This window comes from Dreissena polymorpha, chromosome 1 (genome assembly GCF_020536995.1).
Source record: "Dreissena polymorpha isolate Duluth1 chromosome 1, UMN_Dpol_1.0, whole genome shotgun sequence".
NCBI lineage: Eukaryota > Metazoa > Mollusca > Bivalvia > Myida > Dreissenidae > Dreissena > Dreissena polymorpha.
Window position 1 is genome coordinate 99,938,556 of NC_068355.1, and position 25,908 is coordinate 99,964,463.

At 33.6% G+C, this 25,908-nt stretch overlaps 1 protein-coding gene and 1 long non-coding RNA gene across 2 annotated transcripts in view; both read right to left on the bottom strand.

Annotated features, from left to right (window-relative positions):
• LOC127842513 (atrial natriuretic peptide receptor 1-like) overlaps positions 1 to 25,178 on the bottom strand; it is a 46,083-nt gene extending 20,905 nt beyond the window's left edge. The window contains exons 1-10 of the mRNA XM_052372061.1: positions 25,075 to 25,178; positions 24,613 to 24,825; positions 16,062 to 16,208; positions 15,162 to 15,316; positions 14,744 to 14,879; positions 13,665 to 13,759; positions 13,351 to 13,483; positions 10,256 to 10,343; positions 9,880 to 10,006; positions 3,888 to 4,007 (exon numbers count right to left, since the gene is read on the bottom strand). Coding sequence (XP_052228021.1) covers positions 3,888 to 4,007; positions 9,880 to 10,006; positions 10,256 to 10,343; positions 13,351 to 13,483; positions 13,665 to 13,759; positions 14,744 to 14,879; positions 15,162 to 15,316; positions 16,062 to 16,208; positions 24,613 to 24,825; positions 25,075 to 25,090 — 1,230 coding nt within the window. The 5' untranslated portion in view covers positions 25,091 to 25,178. The remainder of the gene's footprint in view (positions 1 to 3,887; positions 4,008 to 9,879; positions 10,007 to 10,255; positions 10,344 to 13,350; positions 13,484 to 13,664; positions 13,760 to 14,743; positions 14,880 to 15,161; positions 15,317 to 16,061; positions 16,209 to 24,612; positions 24,826 to 25,074) is intronic.
• On the bottom strand, positions 20,131 to 21,274 carry LOC127842524 (uncharacterized). The gene is made up of 2 exons (XR_008031685.1): positions 21,203 to 21,274; positions 20,131 to 20,463 (listed from the first exon to the last, which is right to left on the bottom strand). It is a non-coding gene; the product is annotated as an uncharacterized LOC127842524 (long non-coding RNA).
• Positions 25,179 to 25,908: the final 730 nt, after the last annotated feature.

A 25,908-nucleotide genomic window follows, 5' to 3' on the forward strand; every position in this document is an offset into this window, starting at 1 on the left:
TATTTGTATACAGTACTTAAGTGCTGTGCTGTAAAAATCAGCAATTGTTTTACACAATTGGAAAAAGGACGAGTACACTTGGGAATTTTTTTATTTATTTCAAAAGTGTTTGAAATATTCTAAACTATGAAACTCAAACCATATACCTTTTTAGATTTAGCTGCTTAAAGCATTTGTCCTCATCATTAATTATGTAGGGGGTTTCCAGAACAAATTTAAAGTACAGGAATGGCTTGTAAACAATAATTAGGAAGTATTCAATAATACATGACTTCTTTAAGTTTGCACGGTAAAATAAGATGTATATTCATGAATATTATGAAACAATATCAATCTTTACATTGAAAAAGAATTAGTGTGGTATTAACTGCAGTTCCGAAATATATAGCACAGGCCTCTTTAGTGATGCCTACCTTATTACACCTGGGTATAAAAGATCAGTGTTGACACTGCCAGAGCTCCTGTATTTGCATGCCCATGCCTCATACTTTTACTTTTACTGTCGGGTGCAAAAATTGCTTTTGCAGCACTAGTACTACTGACAGAGGTTACTGGTGCATGTGCTGGTATTGTGTACTTTTGTCACTTGTGTTGACATTCAACAAATTTGCTGCCTGCCTAAAAAGAGCAGCTGCTCTTTGCTGTTGGCTCATATCTGCAAATGTATTCATGTACATTATTTTTTATTTACAAAAACAAGTCAATATTATGTAGTATAATGATATATTTGAGAGATAATAACTGTTACGTAGTCAGATATTACACTTGTTGATATAAGTTTTCTATACTTTTTCACAGAAATGTGATCTTATCTGCTTTGATCATTCAAGTACCCTCTTTATGAGAAATCTTCATCCCCCCATTATCCTTCATCTAATAACATATTGATGTGTTTGTTCGTATGGTGTTTATGCCTATGTATTTAACTTACATTAAGACAAAGATTTCACTTATTTATGCTTCCTGGGTTTCACCAGTAATAGCTTGGGCTCTGCAGTCTTGCCCGAGGAAACTCCCATGAAAACAATCTGCGCCGCATGTGAGGATCGAACCCAGGACTCTTGTGTTACAAACCGTAAACATTAACTGTGTCACTGAGCTACACATTATAGATGCAAAGACAAACAAGATCGATCTACCATTATAGTCTATAAAAGAAAAATCTTCATCAAAATGTGTCTTTTTCAAGACACTTGTTTGGTAACTGTTCAACCCGTACTGTGGTCAACTTAAACCCATTTTGGTCAACTTATACCTGTTTTTTGGTCAACTGCTACCTATCCAAAGTAAACACGTACCTAATATACAGAAATAGGTGTAAGATGGTCAACATATATTGATTATAGTAAAAACAGTATCATTAATATAAACATTTGAAATAACAAAGAGAAACAAATAATTCCTGAAAACATAATCATTTTTGTTCGATAATGAGTTAACTGTGCATACTTTTTTTCTCACATTGCTTTCCATTTTAATTATATATGAATTTCTATACCGTAATGATAATAAACTAGTAAAATAACTATTAAAATGAATAATTTGAATAATAAAGATACGATTTTACAAACATAGGTACGATTTTATTAGATAAAGACAGTGTTACGAAGATATGTGATTAAAACAGTATGAAATTAATAGTTAAATTGAAACAAGCAAAGAGTCAAACGTTTTGATCATCGTAACTCCCCCTTCGTCACAATGATACTATGGAACGTTTTGACAGTGGTACGTTTAACGTGTAAATGAAAACAAGAGTACGCCCATTAATTTCAAATAGACCTTAATCACAAATCAAATGACAACTCAACGTTCGAAATGGGGATTACAATCGTATGCAATTTACCTAATAAACAAGTACAATAAACAAGTTCACTTTACCTGAATAAGAACAGTGGAAAATACGTTCGGGTCGACGCGGTAGAGTAATGTATCTGGTAGATATATAATATAACACCGTTCTTAGTGTTAACCTTTTACGAAAACTACCGATAACTACCGAAAACTCTGGCTCTCCGTCGTATATGAATTCAGTATTACTAGTGCATTCGTCTAAATGCATTCGGCATTCGGCTTACTTCATGTGAGCTGCTGCCGTGTGCTTATTCATTTCGCTTAGTAGAACTTACAATCAATATGCCTTTTCTAGCATTACTAACTATTGAAATGATAATGTTCCGCAACAAGAAGATAGCCAAATGAACATTTTTACAGAAATAATTCATTTGTCACTTACTCGTAAGAATACACGATTAACATACATCGAGTAAACATTAAAACGGTGTATGCAAGAAATATTTCACTAACTGATAGAAGCAAGCATAAGGTAGCAGTACACGGTAGGAAGGAGAAATATGCGAATTTGCCCCGGTCAAAAAGTGAAATATTGGGAAAGGGTTGGTTTCAATGTCAAATTTGAGGGTAATAGGTCTTATTGTACCCCCAAATTGCATTACATCCTAAGAATATGACCATTTTCAAATGCGAAACTGTGGGGTCATGACCTCTTGTTGTTGTTGTGTTCTTTGTTACTCAGGAAGGGCAACTGCGGTAGGCATATTGTATTTTGGGTTCTTTTTAAGCTGGAATCGCTAGTAGGGTCACGCTGTGAATTATTGCGCGAAAACCACCTGGATACCTGGTATTTATTCATGGTTTGATGGGTTGTGCTATGTTTTGCGTGTAAAAATATCATTCCAAAAGCAGGCTATCATTACGTTTCATTCGTCCCCAGCCTTTTTCGTACATGGTAAAAAGTTGACTTTGAAGCCCCTTTTTGCGGCCTTGTCATTCTTTCATTTTTGTCATTAGTATCACCTGTACAGGTTCCATATGCTCTTTTTTATCTTAAATGTAAGTTTCAGACTACTTGTGTGTTTATGATTGCAGGTTCGTTGTTTTCTGAATTGAGCGTGGTGGAGATCAAGAAGGCGTCCGCGGCTCCGAGAGAGTGTGTGTCTACTGTGGTCTGCTACCATAAAGACGCAAGGAAGACGCATTTATTTTGTAACAAATGAAACAAGAGATTGCCAAGCAATATGGTCCCCTACCGGTGAAACTCCACCATTGTCAATAAAAAAAAAATATATATATATATATATATATATATATATATATATATATATATATTTGTTGTCATAGCAACCAGAATTTTTGAAGTAGGAACAAAATGAAATGACGTGCATAATCTCCATATTGCATCTATCCATGTTTTAAGTTTCATGAAAAACAATTAAGAACTTTAAAAGTTATCACAGGATCCAGAAAAGTGTGACGGACTGACTGACTGACAGACAGACAGACGGAGTGCAAACCATAAGTCCCCTCCGGTTTCACCGGTAGGGGACAATAAAGCAGTGTCATTTAGCAATATGTAATTGTCATTTTGCAACATGAATGGACTGGCAGATATTTCCTTCCATAATCTCGTACGTTTAACAGAAACTGAATTACTGTAATTTATATTCAATTTCTGGACTTTTTCATATTTTATGAAAATATCTGTGCCTTCCATTCGTGGTGCGGAAAGAGTGTACCCATAAAGTGCGAGAGGTATTATTTCATTTTTACGCACATTATATGTTACACGTTCTAAGAAAACTGCACATAATGCTTGTGCGTAAAGTGTCGTCCCAGATTAGCCTGTGCAGTCAGAACAGGCCAATCAGAGACGACACTTTCCGCTGTTATGACATTTTTCTTTTAAATGAAGTCTCGAAAATCCAATATAAGCGGAAAGTGTCGTCCCTGATTAGCCTGTGCGGACTGCACAGGCTAATCTGGGACGACACTTTAAGCACATGCAGTATACCCAGTTTTCTCGAGCACGACTCATATCTAAGCGTGTGCACATTCTCGAATATTAAAACATTTTACGACGACGTTACTTGTCTAAATTCCACGCTTTGAGAACGACTCAGGTCGAGACTGGTTGCTTGAAGTTTCCGAATTGCGACCGTCTCGTTGTTGCAGTACCCGGTCAACGTGAATACTTGCTCCGAGACGTCCTAGTAATAAATGATATATGTCACGGCATTTCATGAAATCTGTAAAATGCCTATTACCGTAACTACATGTATTCTAAATTTTCGGAAACTTAAACACATTTTGTCCGTGTCTGAAAATTTAGATAAATGAATATTCAATAAGTTCAGATGTCCGAATATTTAGAGACAAACATACAAGGTGTTCAAATATTAAAGGCCCTATAAAGGTGGCAAATCCAATTATTATGCATATAAACTGGTCTAATTTTTACCGGATTTCAGTTACTCTTGCATAAAAAATGCTAATAACACAGCTTAGGTGTAACGTTGTCAAGAATAATGGAAGATATACCCGTTTCATAATTGGAAGAAATGTTTACAACTTTGCAATAAACGTGATGTGTAGCCTCAAAGCGGTGACGTATGCTTAAAAAGGCCGAAAAAAAAATTCAATTTTAATTCTATTTTAAACAACTTTTTACCAACAGAAAGAAACTTATCAGATCACTACAAACGTTTTAACCATTTAAAAGAGACCTACTTTGTGAGTGATACCGGAAAACGTCGAAAATCAACGATATATTTTTGGTGGTCTGAGTCACTTTCACTTTCACTTTCCCGAGTAAACAGCGATGTAAATAAACTGATTGTTTGTAAACACAATTGACTTGGAGGACACTGTATTTTGAGCTCAAAACAAGTTGTATTGCTAATTTTATGGTAATGTCCAATAGCATATATATATTCTTTTTTGATAACCTTTATAAATAAAATATAAAAATATTTTAAAATCGGTAAATAATTACGGATCGTCACCTTTGTAGGGCCTTTAAGAGACATTAAACAATATTGCAACGACGATCAATTCGGGTATAGAATTGAAGTGAATATATTCAAGGAATATTCAAGGAATAATAGGAAGTCATTGTCAAATAACCAGCCGTATAGTATAAATTACTTTTTTATATGTAACGTTACATATTTATTTAGCCTCAAAGTCAAATCTAATGGCCCATCGCATTTATTATTGCGTCTGCCAGTTTGCGTTACCTTAAACTGAAACAAACGTGTCGAAGTGCCCCAAGATAAGAGCAAAAGGTCTAAAGTCTGGTAAAATAAACGGTCGGAAAATTTGAGTCGTAACCTATAAAAAATACAATGACCTTACATTTAGAGTCATGAACAATCATTATTTTAGCTAAAAACGAAGGTGCCGGGAATTTGGATTGTCCGAAAAGTTAGATCAATAACGGTACATCAAAACATGAAAATGACGTCATTGGTTTGGTGCTACAAGCCAAGTACCTTTGTTTCTTCTCGATCTCTAATTTTACGTTGATGATAACGTGTTTTACGTCTGGATATTTGTAACTTTTTATAGAAATAATTGCTGTAATAAGAGTAATATACTCGGGTGGAGATTTCAATACCAGGCGAACAAAAAGAAAGCTGTATACACATGTTGAAGAAAAGATTCTTTCACTCTGGTTTTATTCGTCACTGTTATATGTGCATGCTACATTAAGTGCAGTTGAATAATCCACACTATAGAATATCATTTATTATATTATTTTATATTCCTCTAAATCAATATCACTGCGGGGAATCACGTGATCACAAAAGTACATCGTACGCACAAACTGGCGGAAAAAGCTCTCGCTTAATGACGAAAATCAAGGTATTCTCATATTTTATAATATCAAAATAAATGATAACTATGCGCAGAGTACCCGCTTAGTCGCTTTATGTACTCTGGTAATTGTCGTTTTCCTTAGATTTCTGTAGTTTTCTCAAACATTCAGGAGCAATAAACAACGAAAATTGTACATCGTCTGAACATACTTTATTTTGACATGTTTGCTATTCAAGACGACAAACAACGAAATGAATACAACATTTTTTGGTTGATAATATGCTCAGAATATTTCGTACAAGGTTTTGCAAGTTGTTTAAGCTTTTTTAGATCTGTGCCGAGGAATTTGGAAAAAAAGTACATCGTCTGAACGTTTTTGTTTGAATACATCGTCTGAACGGTTTTGAGTACATCATCTGAACTGCTTCTGTTATTACTTTTAATGCGATGTTTATCATAATAAAATTGTAATAACATCTGTGATCAGCCAAGCGATTTTTCGTCCAAATGACGTTCCGTTCTAGGTTCAGAAAACACAAAATCCTGTGTTATTTTACATGTTTACATAGTGTTTAATTTTATTAAATTAAATTTATAAAATTAAATACTAGTCACGCTCGAAAAAAGGTTGTTTTTTATATATATATATATAAAGGCATGACAATAATGTCATACGAGGCATGTCATTTGGACGAAAGATCCTTGGCTTTTCACATATTTATATTTAAAAGACCAAATGTAGTTTGCAGTAAAACTAAACTGAACTTAACATTTCTTTTTTTTTATACCTGGCACATGCGAGTGCTTATTTAAAATATAATGCTCGGTTCGAAGCAGTGGCAGCTCTGAGCTTGCGGTGATTTTTGTCAAGCTTCAATAATATATGTAGTATATAATAATAAATGTAAACCTTAGTCTGAATAACATATATTTGGTAATCGATGTATAATTATTTTTTGTGAAGATAAAATATTGATGTCATCAAATAAGTTGATATAATTAGATGTCTGTTATATGTAGCTGTTTTTTATTTCAGAATGCGCAAAAAGTCAAGTCGATCGCTTCATCGTTTGAAGAGAAAGCGCTTGAAAACATCGCAAACAATACGATTAGTTACACCAAAATGCATTTCGTCAACTGCATGTCACATTGGAGTTTGTCTGCAACAAATTACACCTGTGCTAACGCCCATTAAGTCACCTTTTCGTTTACCAGTGTATAAAGTATCTCAACCCAAAAAGCGCGCAAAGAAAAGCATTTCTGCAAGAGCTCTTTTTGAGCAGCAGCCATCTTGTGAAAAAATATGCCGTGGCATTCATGGCGCTACTGAATCAGATTATCTTCTGAACATTAACAATGGATCAGTCAAAACGAAAAGCGAACAGTTAAGTGGAATCGATATCGTGTGAATCTCAAAGCTATGAGAATACTACAACACAAGCAGACAATTTAACGAGATACATATTCAGAAAATATGTTGTACTAATGTATCTAAGGTATAAAATAGTTGTATATCTACATCTCATATATTAACTCTTCTCAGATTCTACCACCTCCTTTTAATATAGACTTTCCGAATGCTTTAAGAATGCTTTGTGCTATTTTATGCCAAATACAAATTATGTTAATGTTATGAAATAAAATTTAATGTTAATAACGAAGTCATTATGACCTAGTGTTATATTTTATATGAAGCATCATATAGAGGCCCTCGAATACATGTATGTGTTATTTAATCTTGACTGGGGTCAGAAGTGGCCACACGCAGGAAGTAAAATATTGTATTGACTCGAATAGCTAAATAACTGATAAAATAACTTCTACCGGACATGTGCCTAATTTGATGGGGGGGGGGGGGGGGCAGATATAAGACATTAGCAAAAAACAGCAAATACTCTTTACACAAGTATACTTGATACTTCAAGAGGAATTTACTGAATTAAAGCATTTTGAGGACTTTTATATCTATTATCTATTTTATATCTATTATACACGGTTCATGAATGTCTTCCTATCAGAATATACTGCTGTTGATAGCCTAGCAAACTGTTGAAATTATGCATCTGTACACTGCAGCATGAGGTGCATTACAACTAGTGCTTAGGTTTTTTTTTCTACATTGTCAGATACAAGTTGCAATAGACAATATCAGTGCAGCAAGTTTTTTTTTATAAACGATAGTGTTAACAAGGTTTTGCTATAGCCATACAAGGTAATCTGCCCCGCTCCCTAGTGACCATGTTTTTCAACGGACCGTAATAACTTTCGAATTCAGCCGAGGTATCATAACAACAAATGTTCGGACAACGTTTCATGAAGATTGAAGTATAAATGTGACTTATAGAGTGTTTAAAAGGTTTTACTATAGCCATGTGAGCAAATATGCCCCGCTGTCGGCCATCTTTTTCAATGAACCTGAACCGTTTTCAAAGAAAGCTGATATATCATTAAGACAAACGTTTAGACCAAGTTTCAAGAAGATTGAACTATAAATGTGAATTCTAGTGTTAACAATCTTTTTCTTTATTTTGACAAAGTGACCTAGTTTTTGACCTGGTGTGACCCAGTTTCGAACACGAAAAATATATCATTGGGACCACTTTTCTTACCAAGTTTCATTACAATCAAGCAATAAATGTTACCTTTAGAGTGTTAACAAGGAAAAATGTTGACGACAAATTAATGACAAATGGTGGTCCTAAAAGCACACCATAAGCACCGCGTGCTCAGGTGAGCTAAAAATAAGAAACCTAACGTTATATGTTATATAAAACAAATGTAATTTTTATTTGCACTAAACTAAATTTCCAGTACTTTATATTGACTATGTCATAGTCAGAGAGGTAAATATTATGCACATATACAGTACATAGATTGGCATGTTCAAAAATTCAAATATATGACTGTTAGTTTAAATAAATTCTTTATCACAGTCATTCTCAAGATTTATTAAAGTCATATCACGGTGATAATTTTCTCATCAATCCCTTGGCCGGTTCGGCTGTTGAGGGGAAATGAGTGACAGCAATACAGAAATCCTCCTCCAGTCAAGTCTGTTGTGTGCTGCTTAGAGTAATTCATCCATGGGAAGGGATGTCCTCTCTTAAATTATCCATCCAGCTTTTATTCAGACGGCCTCGGCGTCGACCTCCCTCTAATGTGCCATGCAGAGCAGTTTTGCACAGAGAATCGTGCCTGGTGACGTGTCCAAACCAAGCCAGCTGTACCTAAGCACAAATATTATTGGTCATGGTAGTGCAGTTATAAAATTGCTCTTACTGAAGCTTGTTTCATTCCGTTCACTGTTGTATATTTCTCAATATGAAACAATCAAAAGCACTGCAGTGTAATTTGTCCATTTCATATTGATGGCTTAATTTATTTGCCCATCGATATGTAGAACATTACCGTATTCGATTTGCTCTTGGCATATATGGTAAAGTCTTCTTGGACATTGTGTAGTACAATCCGATCTCAGTTCTGAAATTTAAATATATAATAGCATATAGTTGACAATATAACAGCAAATACATTTTTTACACATTGCATAAACACACATTCACAGATGGGCATTGAGGATTTTTTTGTCAATTAAAAGAATACTAGCGTCATAAATAAAGTTATTGGCTGATCACAGATGTTATTACAATTTTATTATGATAAACATCGCATTAAAAGTAAAAACAGAAGCAGTTCAGATGATGTACTCAAAACCGTTCAGACAATGTACTCAAACAAAAAACGTTCAGACGATGTACTATTTTCCAAATTCCTCGCCACAGATCTAAATAAAGCTTAAACAACGGGCAAAACATTGTACAAAATATTCTAAGCAAAAAAATGTTGTATTTATTTCGTTGTTTGTCGTCTTGAATAGCAAACACGTCAAAATAAAGTATGTTCAGACGATGTACAATTTTCATTGTTTATTGTTCCTGAATGTTTGAGAAAACTACAGAAATCTAAGAAAAACGACAATTAATAGAGTACATAAGGCGACTAAGCGGGTACTCTGCGCATAGTTATCATTTATTTTGATATTATAAAATATGAGAATACCTTGATTTTCGTCATTAAGCGAGAGCTTTTTCCGCCAGTTTGTGCATACGATGTACTTTTGTGATCACGTGATTCCCCGCAGTGAATATGTAGTTCAAATCTGCACTTTATACATAAGTGCTATTTGAAATGAAATCAAGCCCTCAACTAAGTAGCTGTATTGAAAAACGTAGTTACTAATATGCATATAGAGATGTGTACCTGCAGGTTTATTGTCAGTAGAGATTTGGATAGAAAGGAGTCGTTAACTCGATCCTTTCGTAGATGGATATCCGAGTATTTGAATAACCACGACTTCCGGTCAATTTCTTTGGCTATTCGAACTTTTCTAAAACAACACAAACATTAACCAATATTATGCGCTTGTGAATGTCATTGTTTAAAAATCAGCATTTCAAAGATATAAAAAATACATAACGTGTTATGTATTTGATATTTAAAATGCAAAACGTAACCGCGGGTTTTCACAGGCGTTAAATATACACAGAATGTTGATGACGCGCTTTGTACAATGCAATAGTATGTTAAACAAAAAACTTGACTTATATACCGATTACCTATATATGTTTATACGTACCTGTAAACGACGATCAAACACGTTCCGGAAAAGGCGAAGAGCAGTGCCAACGTAACACAAAGAATGACGATCAACGAGGAACTGTCTTCTGAAACAAGGGTAGTGTATCGGAATGACAAACAGGAGCATGCGTATACAGGAGCTTATCGGATTAAAGTGAGGTTAGTTGGAACCTACTTCCAATATGGCGTCGTTTGTGGTGTTTTTGTGAAGGAGTAGCGGCAATTTTCACCCGGTAAGTGACTATTTTTTTTTATTTATTTTAAAAATTACGCCCTTTCGGCTCTTCGATGTTTGTGTTTACCTCGTTTTTTTGTTTCAAGACCGTAGCTGTCAGTAAAAAAGTTATTGAAAGAAAACCGTCGAAAAATCTGTTGTCTACTTACGTGACTTTTGAGAAATTGGATGTTCAAATACCTTTTTTTCTTTTAATTCAGTGTATTGACACAAGAAATGAACGTGAGTAATCATTTAAAATAAATATAAATAACAAGTTACTTACCGGGTGAATATATCCGCTGCCCCTTCACACACAATTAGCACACTTAAATTCGGTAAGCTATCGTATACGCTTGCCCCCCCCCCCCCCCCCCCCCCTCTCCCGTACAAACAATTGTTTATTTATCCAAAAAAGCAACAATTCAAACATCATTAGACGCATATTTTCTGAACTTTTTACTTCGTTACATTTCAGTCTACCATACTAAGCTCACAATCAGGAAGAGTTATTCTCCCTTGAGTCGGACGTGTTAACGGTACAATGTCATTATACAATGTAACAAGTTCTGTGATCAAAGCCGGGACTTGACTTTTAAGTATCATATCTTATGAATCTATTTCAAATAATAATTTGTTCCCCAGCTAGTATGTATGCAAAAAGTTGATTAAGTCGCCGAACAGTCGGATTAACAATACCCACTGAAGTCGCCGAACAGTCGGATTAACAATACCCACTGAAGTCGCCGAACAGTCGGATTAACAATACCCACTGAAGTCGCCGAACAGTCGGATTAACAATACCCACTGAAGTCGCCGAACAGTCGGATTAACAATACCCACTGAAGTCGCCGAACAGTCGGATTAACAATACCCACTGAAGTCGCCGAACAGTCGGATTAACAATACCCACTGAAGTCGCCGAACAGTCGGATTAACAATACCCACTGAAGTCGCCGAACAGTCGGATTAACAATACTCACTGAAGTCGCCGAACAGTCGGATTAACAATGCCCACTGAAGTCGCCGAACAGTCGGATTAACAATACCCACTGAAGTCGCCGAACAGTCGGATTAACAATACCCACTGAAGTCGCCGAACAGTCGGATAAACAATACCCACTGAAGTCGCCGAACAGTCGGATTAACAATACCCACTGAAGTCGCCGAACAGTCGGATTAACAATACCCACTGAAGTCGCCGAACAGTCGGATTAACAAAACCCACTGAAGACGCCGAACAGTCGGATTAACAATACCCACTGAAGTCGCCGAACATTCGGATTCATTTGCCCTCAACACGGACACATTTGTCTTTAGGAGTTATTTTTTATCATTTATTCCCTATATTTAAAAAAAATGCAAACACAATATATTCACCGTCAAAGTCTTGTGTTGAATATACATTTTTTTATTTTGTCCTCAAGTTGACGAAAATTATATTAAAAAAGATGACACATGACATGGTCACTTGTATTGTCTGTTCGATCTTTACAACACTGGAACCATCTGTAGCATTCGGTTTGACACAAGTAAAAAAAATACAAATGTAAACAATCGCATGACTCTTGTTTTTGCGAGCTAAGACACGCTTTAAACATATGTGGTTAGTCTGCATCCATATGCCTCTGCAAGTAGGTAAACGCATGTTCGCCATAAGGACGAATTGCAGTCGTCTCATAGGCTAATTGAGTTGTGACACATTGTTAACTACGAAACGTATATAAAAAAGGGCAACCCATTGAAAACATCCTTTATTATTACATAAAAAGGTGATGTTTTTCATTTCAAGACACTAATTATCGCTGTTAAACGCATCTGACCAATATGCGGTTGGTATACAGATTATCGATATTTGAAAATTACCGTCACGGAAAGTTATCAATATTGTTCCATTTCGAAATTCATAGTGAGAAAGTATTTGATAACATTTTTTTATTTTTTTTATTTTCAGTATCAATCGTAAAGTGTTTCCTATATCGTCTTAAATCATTCAAAACACAACGGAATTTTGCATTTTTTAGCATAAAAATTTCCGACTAAAGGGTTTCAATTTTTTACACTATATTTTTCAGTTAAAACCGAGTGATCCGATTCTTTTCAGATCTGGAAAAACGGCTCATGGGTCGATGTGTTCATATTTTAGCGCCAGATGCGATTGAATGCCTTAACATGACGTCGATTAGTTATTAAAAATAGCAGCTTTATGCAAATATAAGAATTTCTTGATAAAATATAGCTACCACATACGTTTAATACTAAATATGTCAAAGAGCAACAATTGGTCTTAGTAACCTTTCTCGAGGTAGATACAAGAAAAGATAAACAGCTAGAGTAAAAGCGCGCCTGACTAAACATTTTATATGTAAAACACAACGAATTGCATTATGTAAAACAAATGCGCTTCATAAAATATATGCCTGAAGAAAATTATACTTCATACACAATGACACGTGAATACTTGGTAAACATGAAGAAATTATATAAGCCAAAATGTCGGAAAACACAAAGGCCATAGCAAGGATCGAACCCACGAGATTAGACATAAATCAAGGTAGAATTTAAAACTATGTGTTTATCATGATTTTTAATTTTAAAAATGTGAAATATTGCAAAAGCAAATACCCACAAATACCCAAAATTATGGCGCCAGTGTGTAAATATAAAAATTTCTAAACAGACACGACTCACATTATAAATAGATTTCAATTTAGAATGTTTTCACTCACTGTTAATTGTGTATATATAAGGTTAAAATCCTTATTTAACGGATATTCAATATTAATTAAATTTCAAAGAAATACTATCGCTTGAGACCGTTTGGTTTGCCTATATAACATTCCGTCTCATGAATGAAGCTTCTCATATGCCATCCTTACCAGCCTTGATGGTACATAATTCGCTTCTAAATCCACAGGGCGGCGTGTCGACCGGAAGTTCTTCCGGCCAGACGATTGAGACGCCCGCTATCGGCACGTAGCTCTGTGTGGCGCCCCGATATCGACCAACCAGCTACGTTAAAAATAAAATAGGTACAGTACGCAGAAAACATATATGGCGCTTGTGTTTCGGGTCCAAATAGATTATGAAGTGTTATAGGTTATAGTAATTGTCATGGATAGAAGTCGTAATAGTTGAAGCAGCAACAGCTTATAAATGTATTTGTTATGAAAGGAAAGTAAATAAAGCTTACCTGAAAGGCTCTAGTCAATGGTGACGTCATGTCAAACAGATCAAAGTCGGCCATCCGGTTCCCTATCTCATCGACCTTCACCGGCCCAGTTGTACCTAACAAGAATGGATACATCGAACAGTTTATAAAGAAAATTAATGACAAATGTCATAATAGCTATACTTTCATTGCTGGGTGAGTTTGATGTTAGCAATACATTAAAACTTTGTTCTCTGACAAACTGTATAATAATGCAATCAGGCGCAGATTAAAGAAATCATTTTTTGTTTTTAATAACATTTTTTGTTGTTTTGTTCGATTTTCAAAAAATATGTTTTAAAAATACAGACGTGAAAAAATCCATGAAAGAGAGACTGATGCGTGTTCAATAGAAAACATACGGTTGGTTGGTTTTATTTCGCCGTGTTCAACACTATTTCCATAATACCACTACTGTCAAACTCACACATAAATGACTTGCTTAAAATTACTTAATGTACACATTTCTGCAAGTAACCGACACTTGTCGTACATGATTCATTAGCAGGTGAGAAAGGCCATTGAAAGTCAATTCCCCACACATGTTTTGTTGCCGGCCCGAGTATTCTAGAATATGTGCTCTACCAACTGAGCTAACCGGACCGGTCTTTTGAAGTTGAACAGAGACATAGAATGATGTAATCAAAAGAATATCGAGATCTAAGAGATAAACAACATGCGTGGCTTCTGGGATTTAATATCTTAACTTGGTCACATACCCACAGGTTATTGCGTACTCGCGAATTTATGACAACGATCCCGATTTCTATGAGTATTCTTGTAATACGCCATAGACTATATATTCAACCATTAGGTACCATGCGGATATTTGGTTGTCTATATCTAACAATAATCAGGAACCATGGGGATATTTGGTAGTCCAAATGAAGCGAATTCCGAATCAGGAGAACAAATACCAGCATGACCAGGATTAAAAGCATGATCACAAAACGCTAAACTAATTTGCATTAATAACTGTGTTGTTCCTGTGGTAAACACCGACATCTTTACCGTTTGTAAAGGATAACATTTGCTAAATAGTGTTTCTGTGATCTGCTTACCTTGAAATGTGCTGTTCCAAAGTCGCTGCGCAATTTTCTGTCCATCACGAATATCCCCTCCCTCGTCGTAAACAGTTTTGTAAGAATGAGCCAGGTACATGGCACTATCGTAGAACGCCGTGATAAAATAGTTTACCTGGAAACAAACATGGACGCTGTGAACAATTTGTTAATCAGGGAAATAACATGGACGCAGTTCAACACTAAAATATGGTAGCTAAAATTGTAATTTCAATTTTATTAAACAACGTAACAAATAAAAATCTTAAAATTTAAAACAAGTTAAATGCAATGACATGTTGTACAAAGTTGATTTTAACTTTCGTCGCGCCTGAAAAATGTGTATCAATTGTGTTTACATAAACTGTAGTGCATACTTATGCTGAATTACAACAAGCAAATAAGCAAACGTCTTTACCGATTCGTTGACACCAAACTCGTAACCATAGTCCCGCCTGGCTCGCAGCTTAACCTCCGCTGCAAATGTATGGTACTCGGGATTGTCCGGCTGACGTAACGTGAGCAGCAGAAGGGACTCGTACGCCTTGGTTACCGCCGTGTCCTTCTCGTCACCTAAAATTTACGCATTATATTCTAAATATATTGTCACATTGCAACGACGCGCGACATATGAATTGGGCTGCCGGCCAACGAAGAATTAAGTTTGTAAACGTAAGTTACCTAGATATGTCACATAACACATGAATAAAGTTATAGCCAGACCACAAAACATCGCGTATTTAAAAAAGCGTCGGCTATCAACAAAGCATTTCGTAGTCACAAAAATAGTCATTTAAAAGAAAAGTGCACAGTTTTCAAATCCAATTATGACAGTGTTCGTTAATTAGGTAATCAGTATAAATATCAATATCAGCTTACAGTAAGTGTTTTTTAATGTGTCGTTTTGTTTGTATAAATTGTAATGTTTTTCTTATCAACCCAAGCATATACGTGCAAAATTATTTATAACATGCACCTTGTTCATGTGTTGCTCCCAGAAATTGATGTGTTATACAAGCAATTTTGTGAAGAATTGCCTCATTACAGAATGTCTGGATGCATGCACATTCATACACACTATCGATATCGCTATCAACATCAGTATCATCCGTTGAAATGCATACCATATTGGTTACATTTTTGCATAACATAACGCAGATTTGACTTAAATGAAACAAAATTTGTGCATTTAAAACACACACACAAAACAATCATATTTTATTTCAATAAATCGTTGTGAATGTAATTGTTATTGTTGATTTTGCATATACGATTCAATGCGTAAACATACTTTGAATATTACTAGTATATATCGCACCCCTTATGAAATTCATATAGTAGCCTAGCCAGTCGCTAGGAAACAGCTCCATGGAGATAAACACGTAATCCCCTTCTGCCTTGCCCATGTAGTAGGCCCGAAAGAGGATGTCACGGAGCACGTCCGAGTCGCAGAAAATGATGAACACTGTAAAAAGGGAGGAACTAGGAGTAACATAGGTAACGTACGGAACATAGAATACAAACCTTAAACAGATATGCATATATTCCGATCATTAAATATTTCCGATAATTATTAAACACAGCAAGTTTAAGAAGTTTATTTAACAAAACACGCAGAAGCCCAAAAGCACAAGTGGACATAGTAAGCGTTCGGTGTTAACAAAGTAAAGGACATCTTCGGATTAGCATTTCAGAAAAGAACCAGTAGAAATTTATGACAACAAGAAATTGTACATGTCCTTGTTATGTTTAAGACTGTCGGCGAATCAAAGTTGGGCGTTACGAAGAGGTCCAATTACGTGTCGTTTTATTCCGTTACCCGTTATTTACTAACTACATAGAAGTTGAGGTCTGGGGTTTGCCAAATATTCCATATTTAAATATGATTAGTCTATTATTTGCGGATAATTCAAACGAATTAGGAGTCGTAATACCGTTTTGTTTGGTGTCCGTGTACCAGAATTTTATTGTGAAATTTTGTTTTAATGCCAATTCAGGTTATATTTATTTGGGTCAACAATTAGGAATTTGTAGATTATAAAACTTAATGATAGAATTAAATAAATCGCACAAACACGCCACTGTTTATTAAAATGTCTTAGGTACTAAACATGTTTTGGCCATAGCCTTCATCAGTAGTACATTAATATAAACAAATACAAAGGAAGTGACGTCAACATCATACAATAACGTAACGTCGTTTGGCGGAAAAAATAATAAAGTACATAATATTACATAACACATAATACAAATATGGATCAGTGATGGTACAACAGTCTATTAGTAATAATATAATTAATAAAAAAACATAATAATAGACAAACATCAAATGTTTATGTAAATTAAGTTTATGTTCTTTATGTCATAAAGCAGTTTATTATTTAGACCGTTAGGAATCATAGTTTTTAATTTATGTATCCAATATGTTTCTTTACATAAACGTTCTAGATTGTTTTGCATTTTTAAAGCTTAATGATAGACATATGCATCTGAAATAAAAACAGAATGATCATGTAGACAAGTCGATGGCTCCACTTTTAGACGCTTATAGAACATTTCTGTCTGCTCAGGATTCGTCGACTCGACGCCGGTACAAAAAATAGTATAGTTGTTACAGTAGGAATTACTATATCCCATTATTATCCCTTATTTAAAGAAATATTTGGAGTTATCGAGACTGTTGTTGAAAGCTGAATAAAGCTCAATATAGTGACGCCATTTTGTTGGTTTTCATGACGTCATTTTACTTTAACATGTTAATATGAAGATTAAAATATGACATTTCATGAATAATTTGGGTACCATGTACGCGTAATATAAAGAAAAGTTTAGTTGCGATGTACACAAAATCTTAACCTCAAATCTTGATGTCTTGTATTAATGAAGTTACATCATAAAATAAGCATGGGTATGTTTTATTTTGTTTAATATGATGACTTCATTTAATGTGTTGTGTTGTTTCTCATTTATGTGCATACTTTCGATGGAAACAAAGCATGTACATTAAAAAATATAGGGAAAAAATACCTGGGAAGTTTTAACTACAGATTTATCCTAAAACATACCCCTGGTTTAGGTTTTCAAAGCATCCTTTAATAAACTCATCTTTATATAGCATAAATAAAATTTATTTATCTTTTGTAATCAAGCATGTTGTGTTATAAATATACATGGTAATCCAATATAAGATTGTAATCACTGATAACTTTGTACAATTTCGTTGAGAAAGCATCCGCAATAGTGCACTAGAACCATCCGTTAATCATGTGCGCCACCTATTTTTGAGATGCATTAATTAAAGAGCCAATGCTACTTCTAAGCTGGCGCTTAGGCCAGGATGTTTTGAAATTTAACGAATAATTTTACAGGGTGATTGTGTTTATTAACATATTTCGGATGGTTTTTAAAACTCGGCGAATGTAGTGCGATTCAGCGATTATAAATTCATCCAAAGATGTACAGAAACAAACAATCACAACCCATTCGGAAACGTTAGGACCTTTATAAGTTGTGACATGTTAGAATTCGTAAAAGCAAATGAATGTATTTTGCCTGCTTGACGAGCGAATTCCCAGCCAATTAAATAGCTCATTACATAAAACGATTGCTTTGAACCTGTACTAATTAATGCGTGTACAAAATTATTTCAAATGTGTGATTAAAAAATATATAGATGCACGGATGGAATAACAGAAAATGGAATTACAAATCTGTGTTATTGTTTTATTATAAGAACCGGATTGAAGTTGTCACCGAGGTGTGTCTTTAACTTTAAATTTTGCTGTTTGACGAATCTTGTTAAAGCACAAATAAAAGAACCAATTAAATGTAAGGATGAGTTTCAGTTTCAATCGATATTCATATTATCCAAATTGTGTGCTACGTAACATTATAATTATTTTCGATTCTTTCGTTGCGTTGTGGCTAAATTTTATTCGGTCGTTTGGAAATTAATGGCAAACAAGAGTTGTCGTTCGTTCGGGTCGGTATCGGGACAAACAGGTGAACAAACCAAACGTAAAACACGTTTTGCATCTCAGATCTCTGAAATCGTAATATTTACTGTTCATTTCAATTCAAATTTACGTAAACAGTTATTTCTTCATTGATTGATGTACTTATAGTTATCGTTTGTGTTCATTAGTATTTTAATGTCGTATTGCCATATAATTTCGTGACCCGGAACTGTTCATTAGTAAATGTTTAGAAACACTGATAATAGCTTTTATCTGTTAAAACTGTGCCGCTTGCATTATTAAATTGATACCCAACATTTATTACGTTGCTGTTAGGTATTTCATTGATTCATACGCCTTATTAAGGGGGTGTATTTTAAATATTTATTGATATTATTCTGTCATTGTCACACTTGACTATCAGTTTTAGGAAACATTTGTTTTAACAGCGATTTCATACCAGTTTAGAGAAAATTTCTTCATTTTCCGGTTAAAATATTATGATGTTTTTGAACTGTTTTTTGTTTAAACATTTTATTATAATAGTGTGTAAGAGTGTTGTGATTGTTCATAGTTCAGTGCTGTGTTGTTTATTTTCAATGTCCACTGACAAAATTAATTGACCAGGTTCTTCTCCGGATACAGCACTCCTTCCAGATCAAAGATGCTGTGGAATTAAATTAAATTGCTTGCATTATTTTTTTTATATTTACAATGAGTGTCTCCTTAATTTGTGTTATTTGTATATACAATGTAACCTTAAATAGATAATTACTATCGTAGTGTCTTTTCATCGAAGAATTTGTTACATATTACATTTATATTGCAAATCTGGGGGAAGTTTCATTGATTTCAATTCTATCTTAACGTTTGTTAGAACTGTAAAAATTGTAACAAAAGAAGTAATTGATTTTTATGATTTCATTTTTCATTCATCAATGTTCTTAAACTATTAACTAAACGATATAAAGAAGAATTAGCTTACGTATGGTAGGAATAATTGTGGTTAAAGGGGAAATTTCTCAAAATGAGCAATATGTCTTTACCCCATAATTTTTAGGATTGTCTGCAAAATTATGTAATTAGACATATGTACATGGTAATGAACCAAAACAGTGTCCATCAGTTTTTTTACAGTTACCTGAAAAGTGTTTCATTTTGACATCAAAGTAATACACTTATAAATTCATCTGGGCACAATAACAATGGAATTTTCGTAATATTCCACAAGTCTTTTTTGGTTCATTATTTGAACACATTGCCAATTGTTTAGTTTTAATCAATTGGGAAATGCAGATGGACTGTTGTAATACATATATCAATCAATACTTATATAGTCTGTGATATATATAATTTGGAAGTATACTTTACTGTAACATGTGACTGAACATAGCACTCAAGGAACAAAAAGCAGTGAAAATATAAAACTCATTCAAAATTAAAAAATGTTTTATTTATCAATACAGTACTAGTAATGAAGAGTTATTTTCATTTTGTTGCATCAAATAATTAGTTCACTATGTCATTACAACAGGTCTTAAATATCTTTAACAGCCTGTCTCAATCTTAATAGTGTTCAATTTTCAGTACATAACTTGCCTGCACCACATTCAATCATTATAAAAAACAAAGAATTAAGAGATGGTTATTTCTGGTATTCCGGTATTTGTGGAGATTTCGTGCATGTCAGGAAATGCCTGTACACCGACACTTCCAGAGATGCCATTACCGACACTGGTGTCATCAGTATGTGACTTGGAATAGCTGAAATACATAATTTTATGTATATTATATATATATTGTATCTGTTAATAATCTCGCTGTGGCATAGTGGATATGGTGTCTGCCTAGCGATAGGGAGGCCGTGGGTTTGATCCCTACTTGGGGAGCGTTCTCGTGAGCTCTCAAAACACCATGTACTGGTTCTTCAAAGGAAACAGACTCGATAGTACTGGTATCTAACTAAACCTAAGGCTTTGGATGCAATCTAGCTAAAATAAATAGGTGTATTATTATAAATACATAAATATGAATGTTTATTTGATAAGCACTTTCAAACACCTATAAAAAAGTAAAACTAAGATATAAATGCATGTTTATGTACATTTTATATAAATACAACAACACACAAATATACTGATAAAATGCAGATAACAATTCAATACACAGGACGTTCTTCATTCTAAAATTCACATAACCAAGTGCATATTAAACCTAAGTAATAAGCTAGAAATAAGGGTTTTATGTTTTGAAATTTAATTGAATAATATTGCTTCATTCGTGTTTAAATATGTATGATCTGAGTGTCTTCACATAGCATACATTTAACTGGTGTTTTTTTTGCATTTTTTTCTTATGCAAAGTTTGAGTTAAAAAAATGCGTGGTCTATAATTAATTTAGATTGCACAAATTATACATTGTATAATCTTCAGATACTGTTAAAAGCATGAGATGCATAAATTATTTAAAACGCGTTGAAAGGCTGAAACAGCAATTAATCACCTTTATTAGAGATTTTCATGTCTTTACTTTCTTAAAAGAAAGGATCTTCTCCGCAAGGTATTATGTTTGTACCTTGTTCCTGTTCATGGAGTCTGGACCATTTCCATCCACAAATTATCAGAACATCCCATGTTGTACCTGCAACATCAATATACACAAAAGGCTTTAACTTAATACCGAAAAAATAAATAAACAGCCAGAATAAATTTGTCATAGCGATAATTGAAAAATTCCTGTTTCTGTGTAACATGACAAAAAAAAGTTTAATATACACAGTGGAGCATGATGTTTTCATTATAAATGCCATTTAAGTTCATTATAATACAATTTCAGGCATGCACCGAATAGAGCAGATGATTGTTGGTATTTACATTATTGTGGTCCGGTTACATTAATATTCAATGACAATATGCTCTAATTAATCATTCAAATTTAAGATTAGCAAATAATGTTGTAAAATGTCAACACATTTGTCCATATTAAATCGAATTTAATTAGTTTATAAACCGATTAATACTATGCAAAATGTTTATTTTTTTTTTCTTGCCACGTGCATGGTGTACTACTCCTACATACACGATATTTATGTACATCGACTTATAAGAAGTCGAGATAGTATATATTGACGATACCTACCCGGTTGGCTTCAAATGTCGCCCTGCTAATAGTTCTAAACCATGCGGTTCTCGTAGCACGATTACTTGGCAATTTGTGCAGCGTTACAGGCTTGTCATATTTGCCAAATTTGCCTGAAAATGTTGACTCTCAGGCATATAGCAATAGAATTTCCCATTGTTTATTTGTTTCGCCTGTTACTTTTAATAGAACGGAAGTGAGCAATATCTACTCGAATGGGAGACAACTCTTATTCGACTTAGTTTCGAAAATCCGGAATTGATCACTGTTGGCTAAGACTGAATGTGGATGCCATTTTCTTTAGTATAAGAATTGCAATCCCATTCTTTTCTGATATGAAATATCGGCTTGGATAAGCGGACCGATATAATGTATATTGGTACGGATAACGGCCCGCTCGCGACGTCATTTTGTTACTATTTATAGAAACGATATAGGATATAGCTATTTGAAAGCGAAATATTTTATATAATGGTTTCTATTATGTGTTTGTATGTTGACTACTTCAGCACAATTGAGTCTGTGTAAGATAAGAACATTTAAACTGTATTATGCAAAAAAGTTACCGTAATTACTCTATGTTTTCGGACACTTAAAAATAATTAATTTTTTTCGTGTCCGAAAACGTAGATACGAAAAATATTCACAAAATGCAGGTGTCCGAAAACTTAGAGTCCAAAATTGAAGTGTCCGAAAATAGCGTCAATTGTATCAACGACTACCGGTAATATCATGCGCTTGTAAAATACCATGCCGTATAGTATAAATTACAGTTATATATATTTGCACTGCATTTTAAATAATTTTAAATGCTTTATTTATTTGACAGAAAGTTACTACAAGGTTGTAATTTGACCAACGAGTTCAAAGATGAGAATGTGACGTACCGATACTCGCTAGTATGAACCTGTAATTAACGCAAAATAAGCAAACTATGAATTCTTTGTTTGTTCATTTCAGATAGTTGTTTTCTAACACCTTCCATTGTTCGTAAAACTTGCAATAGGGTGCATCACACTTTGAAGCGTTTAGTATTTGTCACAGTTATTTTACTTAGAGGGGGTAGGACCATTGCGGTAGATAATTGAACTGTTAATTGGTACTGCCCCTGGTAAGTGTCATAACGCTTATGCTATCGGGCGAAACCATTGTTTTATACCGGTTTACAAGGTTATTTACTCAATAACGCAATGTTATGGTCCGTTGCCCTAAGGCATGCACCTTCCATGTTTTATGATGTTAATCTGGTTGTAAAACACCATGATCGAAATGTCATTAGATATCGAAAACCGGACCGAAATTTGGTAAAATAGCGCTGTAAAATATTCTGTCCGAAAACTTAGAGACATAAATAATGGACGAAAAATCGTGTGTCCGAAAATTAAGAGTCATGAAAAATAATTATTTTTGCTAAAAAAGGGGGTGTCCGAAAACATAGAGTGTCCGAAAACATAGAGTAATTACGGTAACGGTAAAAGATCGAGCTATCTTCATTTTTGGAGTTGATAGTGGGAAAAACATCATATAGGAGTCTAATTAAGATTCGTTGACCTTGGCCTTTAGTAAATTAAGCATTTGGATTAAGGAACACCAATTATCGTTTCAAGAAGAAGTATTATATTATATTTATTTCGTGAATTATCATATTGTATACACATTTTGGTGAAGACAAATTATGTTGATAATATTGAATTTGTTTTATTTAGTATTAAGCATTTTTGGTATGCATGTATATCGTACAATAGGTTTTATTCATGTTGGTGACTTCTTAATTAAAAACTACATCTTATTTATTATAGAATGTTTTATGCTCTGTAAAGATTTGGGTCTCCGTTTGCACGTTGAAAATAAATTAAATAAAACACAAAACATTATCTAATATATATCAAATGTACGTCATGTGATAGTTTCAGTGCGATACGACTGTTATCGATATATCCTGCATTGGCGCCACCTCATATCATTAGCGCCATCTCATGAGCATTGGCTCCATCTCTTTTTGAAAAATTCAAAATCATCTACTACGTTGGCAAGAAGCCAATATTTTTTGCATGCAGCATCTAATGTATGTTGTACGCAATCGTTTGAGGCCGTTAGAGATTTAATTGGGTAGAAATTGTATCGTAACACAGGAAAAACTAATCGAAATGCTTTTTAAAACTTCACCATGCCAGAACTTATAAAGGTTTTACGTTCTTAAACGGGTTGAGAATTTATGTTTCTGTACATTTTTAAATGAATTAATCCTTGCTGAATCGCACTACATTGCTCGATTTGAAAAATAATGCGAAATATGTTGAGAGAAAACATATAAAACCTAATCACCCTGTCAAATTTTCCACGAAATTTGAAATTATCCAGGCCTGAGTACAACCTCGGAAGTTGCATTGGCTCATTTTTTATGCATCTCAAAAAAGAGGTGGCGCGCGTGATTTACAGCCGTGTAGAAGAATACATGTTTTGTAATTACGTAATAATTTTGTCATTTTACAAATATAAAATCGTATTACTCATTGTTTCAACCCATACTTTCTATGTAATAAAGCCGAACTGCTTAATGTGTCGAAGCATAGATGTAGCCTAATTTTAAAACAACAGAGGGTTGACATTTTGGAGAATCGTTGCATAATAAATTGTATCATGCACATTGTAATATAAGATCATCCATTTCAATTGCTGATAATTTCATCACAGCGACCATGCATTTCTCCCAACAATCTGCTTGGATGTTTAAACTCTGCAAACAAGACAACACTTCATTGCCTATAATTTACCTCGCGCATGCGCACTAGCTTCTGTAAGAATTCCGGCGTAGTCAATGATCTTTTGTGGATTGAACGGAATATCGTAAGGTCGGCTTAGGGCCGGGTTTCGCTTGAAGTCGTTAACAAGATTCGAGCCCGCAATGTCGAAGAACACGTCGGTGAAGTCGTACAATATCGATACGTGACGCCAGTTGTACGTGGACATTATCGTCGAAACAGAATCTGCAATAAATCGACATTTGTCGAAAATAATAATAAGAATTACAAAATAATAATAATAATAATAATAATAATAATAATAATGATAACAATAATAATAATAATAATAATAATAATAATAATAATAATAATAATAATAATAATAATAATACATAATAGATAAATAATAATAATAATAATAATAATAATAATAATAATAATAAAAATAATAATACTCAGTTTTGTATCCAGTAGGGATAAATATAAATTTACACAGAACAAATTCCATTCTTGTCTAATATATTTCGCCTAAATAGGCTTTTTCAAAGTTTGTTTTAACAAATTAACTACATTTTCTTTCTGTTTCTCAACAAAACCAATAATAAAATGACGTAAAAAAACAAATAAACAGGAAATGACGTCATGACGTTAAAACGGCTGTGACGCTTATTAGCGCCAGAAACTCATGCATGCAATGTTCATTGTAACAGTAATAATGATAATGAAAATATAAATATTCTTATAATGAGATAATTAATCATAAACTAATTATGAAAAACTAGATACATGTAATAATAATAATAATAATAATAATAATGACCAACAATAATAATAATAATATAAATAATAAATATAAATAATAATAATGAGATTAATAATTGTATTAAAAATATCATTAATATAGCATATAGACAAGTATCATTATTATAAAAACACATGTATTTTACTACTTGCATAAAATACAACAAATGATTAAAGTAATTAAATTAATAAAAACTGAATTAATTTTAATAAAAAATCAATATCAAAATGATAACTATACTACTGCTTAAAATGATAATGCATGTTTGTGTTATTATACTAACATTAACAACTATTTTATTAATAATAATTATAATAAAAATAATGATATACTTTTAATAATAACAATACTCCCAAACTTATTATCTTTAAACTTATCATCATCATCATCATCATCATCATCATCATCATCATCATCATCATCATCATCATCATCATCATCATCATCATCATCATCATCATCATCATCATCAACATCATCATCAACACTATCATCAACATCATCATCATCATCACTATGATCAA